The sequence below is a fragment of the Sander vitreus genome, chromosome 9, assembly GCF_031162955.1.
Source record: "Sander vitreus isolate 19-12246 chromosome 9, sanVit1, whole genome shotgun sequence".
Taxonomy (NCBI): Eukaryota; Metazoa; Chordata; class Actinopteri; order Perciformes; family Percidae; genus Sander; species Sander vitreus.
The window spans coordinates 31842499-31857290 of NC_135863.1; the positions used below are offsets into that span (position 1 = coordinate 31842499).

A 14792-nucleotide genomic window follows, 5' to 3' on the forward strand; every position below is an offset into this window, starting at 1 on the left:
AGCAGTATTCAAACTGAGGCTGTAAGAAGCAGAAGGTATATTTTAAGCAAGAACAGAAAGGGAGGGGGGGGGGGGAATGTGTCCTTTCACAGCAGGGCTCTGAATGAACCTTAATTGAACAGTGACTGTAATTGATACAGAGTGAGATTCTGTTCCTCGACAGCCCTTTGGATCGTACTATGTAGCAGGACTATATAGAAAACAATATTTAGGCGTGGAGGCAAACACACTATCTTGGGAAGTGACAGGACAGGATACATTACTCTAACTGTAGAGAGCTGTTAGTAGCATAGTGCAAACGTCTGAGTGGGACTCTTTCTATGTTCAATACTGGACAGATGTATGCATGTCTTACAAGTGGTGCTTTTGTTGTGGTATATACACATTCATCAGTTTCGAATGTATAAACAATTTTATTCGGCTTATTAAGCTAGCCTTAATAAGGGAATGGAATCTTGAAATTGTTTGAAGTAGGCAATAACGTTGGTATTGCAATGTTTATTCTAAAGATATTATTCATTAAAAGTTACACCAATGCAGTCACAAACACACAAGCAAAAATGTAATTTTATGGCTTCATAATTTTGGGTTACACTTGGGAGCCCTGCACAGGAAGGCAGGATTGCAGCCTTGAGAGTGTAGTGGCTGTTTGCACCATTAGAGGGCAGTGCAACATTGTTTTGATATTCACCTTACCTGACACAGACCTCAAACTGTTTACTGACGTCAAGTGGTGGAGTAGCAGTTCAGATGTATGCATACCCAGAGTGATCAACATGGCTGTAGCAGGGTTGTGCTGACAGTGTACTGAGCCGACTGTAAAACGGACTCTGACTTCTGGGCCCCAGCCCACTAGTTTTCCTGTTTTCTCCTGCTTGAAAGCAGAACAAGGCAGGGGCGGGTGGGACCCAGAATGGCATAGGAACGCTGCACATTGTTCCCAGAGCTTCCTCTTCCACATTCCTGGGCTGATTGGGATCTGGGCCTCCTGTGCAGGAGTATTGTTCTAACTCAACAGCACCACAGACCTGGCCCCAACAAACCACAGCTGCCTCCACTGACCATTGTAGTGCTCAGGCCGGGTGATGGCTATCTTCTCTCTCTCTCTCTCTCTGGCTGTCTCTCTGTCTCTCTCTCTCTCTCTCTCTCTCTCTGACTCTCTCTCTCTCTCTCTCTCTCTCTCTGACTCATTTAGCAATTCCAGCAGGATCTGCTGCCTCAGCCTCTCTGCATCTTTGCATCATCCTCTGTCTTGTACTATGCCAACAAATGTCCCTTCTTGCAATTTGAAGCATATTTTCAGTTTTCACTCACCTTTAGTAGTTAGGGGTCAGACAATCACACAAGTGTGATTTGGTGTACATATTGATGATGGATGACACATCCATTTACAGTAGTGTTGTAGAGATGCTTGGATATTCAAAAGGCTAAGTCCAATGCTAAACTACAAATCAGTTCCTTTTGTGTGGCGGGTCTATGGTCTCCAGCAGCGACTGAAGAGTCCCCCGGCTCTCTATATGCAATGGGACAAAAATAGGTTGAACCATTAAACTAAGACTACCATCCTTTGAGGTTGTGCTTTTATAGATTGCCTATAAATGTTGTTTTGTGTTTATAAGCTATTATCTCTGTGTATTGTAAAGGTTTAAAATGGATTAAACAATAAATGAGTGTGATTTTTATGAGGTGAAAAAGAAGTGCTTCCTATTCAACAAAGATTTAACAGCTTTGGACAACTGGAGTCCAACTTTTTGCAAAAGTGTTTGTGAGCCAAAGTCTAGCTCTAACAAGCTTTCTGGTGGTTTGCCATCGAATATTGCTGAGCATTTTCTTTTCTTTTTTCCAGCGATTTTGGGGCTTGTCAGTAGATTTCAACAATTAGTGCAGCTTGGTGTGATTTCTGCCAGCTGGCCTCTAGAGGGCAGAGTTTTCACAAAACTGCTGCACGCATTTATCATTGCATTCTTCCACTTTGTGCTTACTCTGCAGGCAAGGTTTGGTGCTGGATAAATGTAATAAAAAAACATGAAATGGATAAACAGCTGTACAGTTTTTTTGTATAGTATTTTGAGAAATCACACAGGGAAAAAGATGGAGAGAATGGTGATTTGTCCCCCCCCCCTCCCAGGCTCTTTTCTATACTGAAACAGTTACATCATCTCACTGAAATTTTCACACGCTGCAGTAGAGGGTGTAAGCACTTCCTTAATACGTTTCTGTCCGTACTTGGTAACTGGTCTTACACACAATGCATTTTTGCCTTAGGATCTTTAACCTAAGTAATCATTTTCTATCAAGTAGATGGTTGCTTGGGCATGAGGACATGCAATAGAAACAAATTAAGTTAATTCACTTCACAGGGCTTACCACAACTGTCACAGCACAAACTGGAATGGCTTTAAATATCTGTTTGGGAAAACACATCACATTAAAAGGTTGGGCTCCAGAATACTTCTAGACAATGTGTTAACTGTATCTTTAGATTAAGTTGTCGTTCATGTGTCATTATTTATTTCAACAGTTTGACCCAGCTATTTTTTTTTGCTAAGTTATTGGCCCAAAGTCCAGACTCACAGACTTTGGTGCGCGTTTTTGCGAAATTCGTAAGGGCTTAGGGTTGTCCCAATGTCGAATTTCAAAGGGCGTGAGGGTTTGAGGACACACTTACCGAGCCCTTTCCGTGAGTCTGCATTGATACAGACTTCCCCAAAGGGAATTACCCACAGTTCAAAGCGTTGTGACGTTTACTGCGGAGACCATAGGGAAATCTGGAAATTACAAAGGTAAACAACAGCACCACACACGGCCACGGAACACAGACCAGCCTGTTGTCCAGCTTGTAAAATAAGAGTTTGAAAACGTGTGGAATCAGGCAGCCGTCTCCTGGGCCTTGGCCGTGTGGAAAGCAACAAACTTAAAATGAAAATTCCCAAACCGGCAAGTGTCAGCAACATCTTTTGTTATTAAACGTCGCCAAGGTAACATGAGATCTCGTGAAGTGCTGTCCCAATCCCATTTCTACCTATCTGAGCCCATGTGGCCTCACACACTCACTCACTTAGCACCTGAGATTAATTCAGTCTGTCAGTCTTTAGTCCTTAGTCCTCAGGGCTCACTTTGGGATTGGGCGTCTGTCTTTTTGTGCTTTGTTATACAAAATGTAAACGTGCATTATAAAAAAAGACTCCAGATATCTAGTAGAATTACCGCCATGAAATTATTGGCTTCATATATTCTAATGGGTAAACAAAAACAATGGTCTACTTGGACACCCAGACACAGCAGCACCGGCATCCACCTTTTGCCACCTCTCAAATGTAAGTCTATTAATTTTGTATTCACTTCTGATTTAGTCCACCACTTCTTGTGGAAAAGTATTACTTTTAAACTTACTACAGGCTCAACTTTCTTGACCAGCCTCTTGTTTACTTGTGCTCTGCTGTTTTGTGCTAGACATGTAGCATACACCCACCTTGTCCTTCAGGAAACGAATGGCTAGTGTTGTATGTGACGGGGTCGGTGTCAACCCTCGAGACTCAACCATAGTGTCTGTGTGTGGCTACAGAACCAGAAATATTGAGATGACAGAGCCTTAAAAGCTGCAAAGCTGAGTTTTAATTCCCATTGTGTCTTTTAGCTCTACCAGCCCTTTTACACTACACTGAGTCACTTAATTCATTATTTATATAAAAATGCTTAATGGAGTCTTAATTGGAGCAAGATAAAATGAGCGTTGTGCTGTTTTGTGTTGCCCAATTGCATTATTGTGGTGCATAGTCAATGATGACTCAGCATTCATCTTAAAGGTGTTTTAGTTTGCTGCACACTAGTGCTACAGTCATCTTTATTATTTATATTTTATATTAGTGTTACATTGCTATTGAGTACTGGCTATGTTGATGCTTGGATGGCCTATTAATTATTGCAGTCAGTCGCAGAGAACAGAAAAATGAATGATTTCTTTAGGTAGTGAGTTTTTATGAGAGTCAGCGCAGTGTAGTCCTTCTCACTCCTCAGCTAGGGATATTAGGAAAGGCTTGGGTTTGCTGCAGGTACACGCTATGCAGCCAAGCAGAGCACAGCAGTCTGTCATCACCCTGTTTCACTGACCCCATCACTTTGCTCATTCTGCTTCTCTTTATAATAGCTCAGCACAGTTGAGCAGAAGTGAAAGCAAGAGGATGTATGCTCTTATTTGTGTAAGTTAGCCAGAAAGCACACAAGCATTTTTGTTTGTGTATGAATGCTAACAAGTAACACCATTCTGCCGATGATAAGGGCTATCTGTAAATGCAGGCAGGCCAGTGTAACCAGCTCCATGGAGTTTTCTTACTTCTTATAGTGTCTGTCAATCTTCTTCCTCCTCTCTTGGTCTCTTTCACTGGTGAGCAACACAGGCCAGCAGGGTGTGGCTTATGTCGTCTCTGTTGTGATTGGCTGGTGGCCCAGGCTTATGTTATCTCCTGTGGAACATGTTCTACTCCACACCCCAGATAGTGCTTGGCACTTAAACATAGCCCTGCCCACTGACAATTACATCACGATCCATAAAAAGTGCTAGGTCTGTTTGCTTTCTCCGTTCACTGTGAGCAGACAGGTAATGTTGCAGCGTAAGAAGTCTCACTAGCGGAGAAGCTGTTAACTGTAGCTAGCCAACGTGACAAACAACTTTAGAGAGCCTGACAGGTAGTGTCTCTTCTGGTCTGTAACAGCAGCTCTGAGGGCACACCTATACTGTACAGGCTTTGGCTGTGAGTGAATGAATGTGTGGCTGCTGCATGTAGGTAGCAGCAGGAGACCGGGAGTGTACTGTCTCCTTGCTTGTCTGTAAATGGGGTGAATGGCATGGCGCGGCGCGTTGGACTACCCACAAGAGTAAAAGACAGAAAAAGTCTTGTCGGACATGGAGTTTCTGAAGAGCCTGGTTCCATCTGTCATCTCAGGGGAGGGGCCCATTGAACATGGGGGAGTCTTGCCCAGGGAGACAGGTCCACGGCTCCTTCGTATGAAAAGACTGGGCCTGCTAGCCATGGGACAGACCATTGAGGAAGTTCCGGTAAATTCGATGATGCAGGTAGTCCCGGGGATCAGCTCCTCCAAGCCTGCCAGCAGGAACCAAACCCGCCTCAAAGGTACACCTGACTCAGCTGCATATTGATGCAGCAGTTATCCACATTGATTTTGTGTTCATCTCTGCTAATTAATTAGGCCACTTCATTCTAGCTTTTTATAATCTGACATTTTTAGTTCAGTGTTTGTTAAGCTTTGTTAACATGTAACCAAAGTTTGGCTTTACTCCCATCACCTTTATGCACACATGCTAACATGCACATGCATACACTGTATAGATACAATACACTGTATACATGCTAGGCCTGGGCAATCGCCTATATTTCTTTCATTGGATGTTAGTGGGGCTAACCTGTGGTCTCAGTGCATTACCAAAGCTCTGTTAATATGTCAGATTATTAAAGAAGTGTTGCAATATAGCCAGTGTTATTTTGATGGGTTGTTTATGTACATTTATCTATACATGACATACATGACCTTTAACATAGAAGTACTAGAAGTTTAATTGATGTGGTCTGACGCCATGCTGGCGGATGTTGCTATTGTTTAGTGATGTTGTGTGTGTTTTTTATTTTTATTTTTTTTATGCTTAGCTATTCTGCTGGCTAAGTATGCCCTGTACCACTGTATTAAAAAGGAAAAAATAAACAGAATATTAGGGCTGTCCCAAACGATTATTTTTTTTTAACTTTCTCCCCACCCAATTAGGCTAATAAAGTAATAATTAAAAAAAAACACAAATACTTGATGAAGGGCCTGGCCCGTGGGTCAAGGTCGGGCTCGGGCAGAGAATCTAAACTCTACTTGGGAGGGAAAGGGACAAAAAGGTGAGCAGAACGTACGGTGTTTTGCTGCTGTTATCCTGACTCGGGGATCATTTTACAAAGTCTACAGACCACCACGTTGTTGTTGGCATTAAGAGTAAAATACTCCCACACTTTAAGAGACTGTGTGCGAGGATGTTGTTGAACTTGTGAGGAATCCATACTTGCGCTGTTGCTGGAGGCAGCCGGTTATTTTAGATTTCGACGCGTCAACACAAATTATTTGTGTCGCCGCAAATAACGATGATGATTACGTAATCAATTATGTCGACGAATCGTCTCAGCCCTACAAAATATAATTAAGATCTCAGTATCTTCAGATCATCTGAAGTATTGGCACCTGCCTACTACAGTATGGAGTTTGTAGCAAAGTTTGAGAGTTAAGGTTGGAAGAGTTTCCAGGCAAAATAGAATACAAAAAGATGTGTATATGTAATTTTGACACAAATACATATTAATAAATGACATTTTGATGTTTGAAAGTCTCTAGTTTTTGACATAAATGCAGATATAAATGTAATTTCAAAAAATAATTATAAACAATTATCAATTTTCAAATATTCCACTTGTCAATACAGAACAAAATATTCTGTAGCGTATTCTGCTGTCAATACTGCCGACGTTGTCTTTGCTGTAATCAAAAAAAAGTATATATTTATGTTTAACATGAAGTATACTACTGCTTGAGTGCATTTTATCAATGGGAAACATACATGTGTACAGACAAGGCTAGCAGCAGCAGCAGCGCGTCAGACACGTTTCTGATGTGCAAAGACATGGAAAAATCCACACAGCCGCCACGCAACAGAAACGCCACGAAGCCAGTGTGAAGCCGGCATCATTTTCTTGGGTATGAGTTGTGCTGACAATGTTAATCCTCTGAAGTAAGTCTACTATTGTGTCTATGGATACAGTAGTTAAAGGTTTAGTAGACGTGTGTACACATACAAATTATGTGTGCGTGCAGTTTGCCTCAGCACTGGGGTGATGAATTGTCGTCAGTTCCTCAGTATAGCTTTTTTGCAGGGCTACCTGTCAGAGCACGCTTGCTCCCTGTTTGCTCATGGCTAAAGCATAACTGAACTCTCCCTTCTGCTCTAATCACCTATCCTCTAATAACAGACTAGCTAAACTAACCCACAGTAACAAAGATGGCTAAGTTTTTGTCCACACTTTGGTTTGGTGAGCTGTGAAAATAGTTATATTAACTCCGGTAACTGTTGTAAATGCGTTTGTGTTCAGCTCAGGCTGCTTGTGAAATGTTGATATTCATATTAAAAGACAGTGAGATGTCATTTCTACAGACTGGATTGGGCAATTTGTTTTCAAATCTTTCCTTTCTTTTTTTTCCAACTAGGAAACATCCGTCATATTAGACAATTCTCCTTTTTTCATCATGCTCGTGGTGGCAGGGGTCACGATGGTGAGTTATGTAATAAATGAAGTGATGTGATTACTACAGTAGTTGAGGTAAGGAGAGATCTAAAGAGATGGTATTCTGGTGTATTCATACCTCAGGATCATTTGCCCTGTGTTTAAATCCGAGGCAGGATCATTTTCCCTGTGTCTAAATCCGAGTGCCACTCCCTTGTTGCAGAACTGGCATAGCGTGAGTTGGCTTTTAAGGTGGTGCTCTTTTCATTTTGTCATTTGTCTTTCTCCGCACACAGTGACATCACCCAGTGGCCCGATATACAGCTGAGTTTTTGAGAAAGGGCTTGATTGGGACAGTATTTAATTAATGGGTGCAGCAGGTTTCCTGATTGTGATTTGGGAGTGTTAGGAGCATGTGACTGAACATGAGTGTGCACTGATGGGTTGTACTTGTACTGTATTGAAAGTAGGGCTGGGCATTATATCGATATTGTGATATGAGACTAGATATTGTCTTAGATTTTGTATATCGTAATATCATGATATGGCATAAGTGTTGTCTTTTACTGGTTTTAAAGGCTGCATTACAGTAAAGTGATGTACTTTTCTGAACTTACCAGATTGTTCTAGCTGTTCTATTATTTGCCCGCTTAGACATTATGTCCACATTACTGATGATTTATCTAAAATATGAGTGTGAAGACATTTTGTTAAAGCAACAATAGTTAACCCTAGAATATCGCCGCAATATCGATATTGAGGTATTTGGTCAAGAATATTGTGATATCTGATTTTCTCCCTATCACCCAGCCCTAATTGAAAGTCTGAACAGTCCATAGGGTGTGTATCCAGATTCATAATCCAGATATTCATCGGGTTTCTTAAATAGTTATTAGCCAACTATAGTAAAACAATCCCCATAATGGTGCAGCTCAGTGCAGACAGGCACTTAGTGGGAATATGGTGTCATAGCTGGGAAGACAAATGCCGTGAATCATTGTTGGTGCTCTTTCTCCATCCCGCTTCCCAATAAATGCTCCTCCATAGTGAACAACTTGAAGACGGCTAATTTGAAGCATTGCTATGATTAACTAGCTGACCTTTTTGTACTTGTATTAAGATACATTTTAATTCATCATTCCATAGAGCTTACCTGCTTCTGACCGAAGAATGAATGACTCTTTGTTTAAATTAGTTGCCTCTCTTGACTTGCTAGGCAAATAAATAGAAAAAGAGAAGCGAAATGAGTGTGTTCATTCTCAGCTTGAGCAGAGGAGAAAGGTTGTGTCATTGGGTGTGAATGTGTCTGTCTGTGCAAGGAGTTATTTATAAAGATGTTTTGGATTATTCAAATTCATACGATTACAGAGCATTATACTGTGGAAGTGTGTAAAGAAGTTGTGCAGTTTGTGTCTTTATAATTATTACGAGGGAGTATGAAATAGCTGGTTCTTAAGGAAGTGAGGAGCTGTGCACGTTGCAGAGTTGTGCTGCATACCCAGACTGCTGCGATGGATCCTTATGGCGTGTCCTCTGCAGCCCAGGCACCAATGGGGAGGTCAGGGATTGAATTACAGCTCCTATCGATTATTTTTCCCACCACTGCCCTTCAGAGAGGCCAGGACAGGAAATGCATCCTCCACCCTGTGGGCTCCTGGGAGGAACAGCTCCCCTATACTGTCTGCAGTCAGGATGGCTAGCTGTCAACCACTACTCCCAGTTTGTGAATGGAGCTACTATAACATGCCTTGGTGGTGCATTTGGTTAAGATTATTCAATCAGTGAGCTCTTCTTTCCAGGAAGTCAGTTATAATGTTGTTTATTTGAAGTCCTCAACTTACGTCAGCTCTGTAAGACAGTAGCTCTTAGCCGTAATGTTCCCAGAGAGATGATGATGTCAGTTATTCTTCTGCATTCCTTAAACAATAAAGCTGGTTTACAGAAAACCGTGCCTGCAGAGGTCTCTGTATGTTTATATGTGAACTGGTTTGCTGATAAGGGTGACAATATGAACTCAAATTCTGTTTTTGAACACTGTGTACACATTAGGCTTCTGCCAAATACTTCTGCCTTCCTCCTACTGCCCCGGAGCTTGAGCTTAAGGTCTTCAGTCTTCAAGTTTGCAGGGTACTCCGTGAGACTCAAGACCTGGAATAGGGGATACCTCCGTAAATTACATTGAAAATAACTAAACCTGACCCACACTTAAAGCTGTATTTAACTATCCAGCTGCTTTGTCATGAACTGCAGCACTCTTGTTGGGTAACCAACAATAAAATGAAGGTAGCTGCTGAATCATGGAGGAAAACAGCGTATGAGTACTAGTAGGTTGATTCCAAAATACTGTTTGATAGAAAAGAAAAAAATTACAAAATGGCGATGAAATAAAAATGTGCAAAGGAGTTCCAAACATTTGGTTCTGGTGTCAACCATGTGGTTTAGCAAAGGAATACTTAGACCTTTTTGGGAAATACACTCACTCACTTTTGGACTTAAAGGTGATATTGACCTTCAAATTGAACTCATACAAAATAATAGGCATATTTCCCAAAATTACAAACGTGTCCTTTGATATAGGCCAAATTTGAACTAAAATGTTAAATAAAAAAAAAATAAAAAAACTAGACTTTTGTTGATCACCAAGAAACTGTAACATTAAAAGATCTCTTCATGATTTACAGACTACATGTAACAAAACTTCCAAGATGTTATCAAGTGAAATAAAGCGATATGTAATTGTTTCAAATGTGCAATGGGAATCTGTGCTTGTTTATTATAGGTTTCACAGTGGAAGCCTGCATCAGGGTAGCATCAGCAAGGGCTTGACAAAGCATCTGCTTGTGTTATTTGTTTGCAATGAGCTCTGCCTCATTTTGCATAACTTGTGTAGTGGAGGACATGTGACAGAGGGCGAGAGAGAAATGAAGACTAAACTAAGAGAAGACAAAGAGCATTTGTTTTTTGCAGCCTTCCCAGTGCTGTTCCCCTCAGAATATTTTGTTAACAAACTTAATCCAGCGCCTGACTACCAATTGATTGATGTCTTGTGGATCTGTTTTGTGTGTGTGTGTGTGTGTGTGTGTGTGTGCGTGTGTGTGTGTGCTTTTGGACAGAGCAATGATGTAATGCCTATGACTCCACTGGGTGTGAACGGCTACTTTAACAAATAGATCAGCTGTGATCACTATCATGCTATGATCTGAGATTCAAAACCGCCTCATAGTACTAGTAACACAATGTCAGCTACCCATGTCTCATGGTCTGGTCAAGTATCTCAACATACCTCATACAGTATTCTTTGCAGCTAGAGCTTTGAAGATGGTATGATGATATGCCACACAATTGAGGCACATAATATTTACATTATGTTAGGGCAGAGATCTGAATAGAAGTATGACTACTAGTTGTCGTGTATGCACCTCTCATGTTCAGTTCATCCTCCCTTTTTTCTTTCTCTCTTCCATCCTCCCATTCTTTCCTTTGCCTCCTACTGCAGTCAGGGATGACGCATCAGTATTGCTGTGGAGCTTACAGGAAGTGTCGTTTTGATAGGCCAGTGGAGAGGCAGCACAGTAGCAGCTCTGAAATGCGTATGCATTGCTGAGCCACAGCCAGGGAACACTCGCAGCATTTTGATGACATCACCCACCCCCACACTCTGTTTGCTGTTGAAACAAGCTCGCTCTCACTCAGAGAGACAAGAGCAGGCATCAGTAATAGAACAAGAGCTAGCCTGGGAAGAGGAGGGGCTGCTCATGAGCGAATGGAGAGACAGAGAGAGAGAGAGAGAGAGAGCGCTTTTTGGGGGAGGCAGAGGGTGGCTGACAGTTCTAGTGGGCTAGGACTGGCACACACACATACACAGGAACAGAAGAGAGGAAATATTGCCGTGCATTGTTAAGACTTCTGTTGCGTGCTGTTCTGTTTCTGCCTTATCTGGAGCAAAAGTTCTCACGCAGTTTTGTCCTTCGCCTCTCTGGATTTTTCTGTGCTGAAATGGGGATGAGGGACTCTGTGGATTGGCAAATGGGCAGCATGCACTGGGGTGGAATACTTTTGTAACCAGCCAGGCACTTTTTGGGTCTCTTCCCTCTTTCAGGATGAGTGGAATGTTTGGGTTTTGTGAAATGAAAATGACAGGAGTCGTGTAGAGTTTGTGCCTTCTGGTGAAGCCTAACTTTTGAGAGCCGCCATGCTGAGCCTGCAGGATTCGGTCTTCTTTGAGATCAGCATCAAATCTCTGCTCAAGTCTTGGAGTAGCAGCTGTGAGTACCTTGCCAAGCTTGCACACATGTTTACATACCACACAGCCAGCAGACCTGTGCAGCATTGTACATGCTTGCTTGCAATCCAATCTATGCTTTGAGATTTCCTTTTTAAGATTTCCTATCTCTTTCCTGTAGAAGAAACGCAGTTATTTATGGAGTTGTCAGGATGACTGATTGTGTTTAGCCAGGCTTATTTGATGTGTATGCAGGTGGCAGCAATTAACCTCCACCTTCAGAAGGCTACCCTCCTCCCCCTGCTCATCATCGTTCTACTGGCTCCTGGTTGTCTCATAGATAATGTTTCTATTGATGGGCATCTGCTGATACAGAACATAGGTAGACTTGAAGTACTCTCTCTGTTACTCTCTCCCAAATTTCCCTTACTCTTTCCATCTTTGTCAACTTTTTTTTAACATCCAAATCTCCCTGTAGTCTCCCTTTGTAGCTCTCCACACAATCTTCATCCCTCTTTTTCTCCTCTTACTTTTATAACCCTTTTCTCCCTTCCCTCTGGGGCAGCTAATGTTTCCCTACTATTGATCCGTCTTCTGGTTCCCTCCTATTATTAGCTTCCCATACAACCCATATTACATCAGAAATCAAAAAGGCGCTGCCTCCTCATTCTCATTGAAATGTAGTGATGGACAACGGTGGATGGCAAACACCAGTTTGAATTGCCCAGCTGCTGCTGCTGATTCATCACTTCAGTTTTATTTGCATTATTACTCACACATAGACATAACCCTGTTTCTTGTGCAGATCAAAATTCCACACTTTTCCCTGACATATTTCCGATATAGTCAAATTGGGGATTGGTTCCTTTCATTGTCATGACATGGCCAATGGGAATGGAATCCTCTATCACAGTGTATATCATTTTATGTTGAGAGATAGATAGATATAGATAGATAGATAGAGAGATATATAAAAATACAGTACATTTTCTGGAAAATCAATTGAGAAACTGCTTATTTTGCTAATTAAATACCTGACATATCAACATACTACATTACATTTATACAAAAATCATAGAAAAATCCAATACTGATCCTGCTAACATTTACTTTCAACATTACTAATATTATTGAATATCCAGCGATATTAAAATAGCTTCATCAAGTCTAGGGCCAAGCAAGGGAAAGGTTGTCAGAGTACAAGTCAGACTGATCACAGGTTTAAGACTTATTTTCTATTATAGATTGTGATTAGAGCTTCACATCAGCTTTCGCATACAATCACACGCACAACACACACATTCTGATAGCGGTTGGGAACGTGCCATACAAGTTTGTTCTAGATATGTGCAGCATGATAACCACTAAGAATGATAAATGGATTAAGGAAGTAAAGAGAAATGGAAATGGGAACAATCAGAGATTTAGTTTGTTCCTAAGCCATTTATTCATTTATATACATGTAGATTTTACAAATATCAGGTAATCAGTTCTTAGAGAACCGGTGCAACGTGCTTAGCTTTAATGTTTTTCATACGCAACAAAAGCTGTCATTTTTACTATTAATAAAGCCAAATGAATAGGTCCCTGCTCCAATTTCATGAGGGAGGGTTGGGCAATACAATGGCATATATTATAAAATGACAGATTTGTTATGGCATACAGATTTTAATCCAACCAGTTATCAGGTCTCTGGTCTGGAGCTTTTCTGTTAAGAGTTTGCATGTTCTCCCTGTCTCTGCATCAGTTTGCTCCAGGCACTCTGGTTTCCTCACACAGTCCAAATAATGCAGGTCATGCAAGTTAGAACCTCTTAATTGCCCATAGGTGTGAATGTAAGTTTTAAAAATGTTTGCACTGTAAAACATCTGATCCCTACCATTGGAAAAAGGGTCTGCACATAACATTACACAATTTGCTGTTAAGATAGACTTTATTAATCCCACACTAGGGAAATTCCTGTGTTACAGCAGCTCAAAAGAAAGCATTAAAACATCCCATCTGTCATCCATAAACGTCTTTCTTTCATTTGTCCCTCTTTCTGATTACTGGCCTCCCTCACCCATCTCTCCCCTATCCTGTGCTGGTTGCCCGTTTTTCATTGGGCATCTCAAACAAAGAGGGCCTAATTTCAGAAAACCCTCTCTAAGCTGTCCTGCTTTAACTTCCATCCATCTTGTCTCTCTTTGTGATGCTTGCGCCTCTATGTGATGAATACAGAAAATGTTGAGTGTTTCACATTGTTGTTTAACTTGTCCTAAGTTATTTTCAGCAATAATACATGTGGTGAGGTCATAGTTTGAACCTTTATTGTTAAATCTTTTTTTTTATTCATTATGGAGCATGCATATTGGTTTCTTCATCTATCCCTGTGTTGTACTGATACACTGTACAGTTTTGCCCTGTAGTTTTTGGATTCTTTCTTATTTGAAAGTCATATTGGAGAAGAGTAAAGTAGTAGTAACTCATTGAGACTGAGCAGGTTGAGACACATTAGCAGAATTGGCACTGCCACACCATGTAAACATTGGCAGTGCCTCCTTTGTCTCTCTTTTAAAATAAAATAGACACACTCACTTCCCTGTATTACAACAATATGTGTGTCTTGTGCTGTTGTTTCTGGTTGTCCTGACAGGGGAAGTGAGCAGGCGTTTGGGAGGGTTTTATTTTAACTGACAAGGTGGAGTCACTGTTGAAATAGTTGTGTAATCCTGCGGGGTGCTCCATTTCTTAAGCACAGCCATGAAACTCGGGCACAGTGGGGCTTATATGCCTCTCATAACAAAACTTAAACATTTTCTTATACCACAGTAGCAGCTTGTCAGTTCTTTCTATAGGAACTGTTTTTCAGTACTGTCCATCTTTTAGGTTGTTCTGAATCTCTTAGATACCATTGTTCTTTAGGGCAGCAGATCTCGAATGTTTCAGGCTAAGAACAGAGATAAACTGTATTTTGGCAGAGGACTTGATGAATATATATAATGAGGAAGAACAACTCTGAACAATTGCTTAATCAAAACCAGTAAAAGCTCATTTGTTTCTCAGTTTAGGGCACAGCCTTGAGAATCTCTAGAACCAAGTTTTTGCATTAAGATTTGAATAGGAATAGGAACATGTTCATAGGTTTATAAGTGAGTCACCAGAGTATCAGCCAGTACATTTCCTGGCTTAAAACAGTGAGAAGTTAACTTGGGTCAGCTTTGAAAGAGATTCATAGTTTGGCATGCCACAAATGACTGGCATGTCTTTGGGAGAAAGAGAGAGCGAGGGAGGGCAAATGCAGAGACTTGGGCCAGAAAACG

The 14792-nt window shown here is 41.2% G+C and overlaps 1 protein-coding gene across 16 annotated transcripts in view; it reads left to right on the forward strand.

Annotated features, from left to right (window-relative positions):
- The first annotated feature begins 4567 nt into the window (after window positions 1-4567).
- The window catches only part of fryl (furry homolog, like), a 56664-nt gene continuing 46439 nt past the window's right edge, over window positions 4568-14792 (forward strand). For 11 of the 16 annotated variants that reach the window (XM_078259733.1, XM_078259736.1, XM_078259737.1 and 8 more), the window contains exons 1-2: window positions 4568-5132; window positions 7252-7317. In XM_078259733.1, coding sequence (XP_078115859.1) covers window positions 4904-5132; window positions 7252-7317 — 295 coding nt within the window. In that variant the 5' untranslated portion in view covers window positions 4568-4903. Of the gene's footprint in view, window positions 5133-7251; window positions 7318-10914; window positions 11534-14792 lie in introns of those variants that run through there. The other 5 variants (XM_078259741.1, XM_078259745.1, XM_078259746.1 and 2 more) reach the window with 3 other exon arrangements.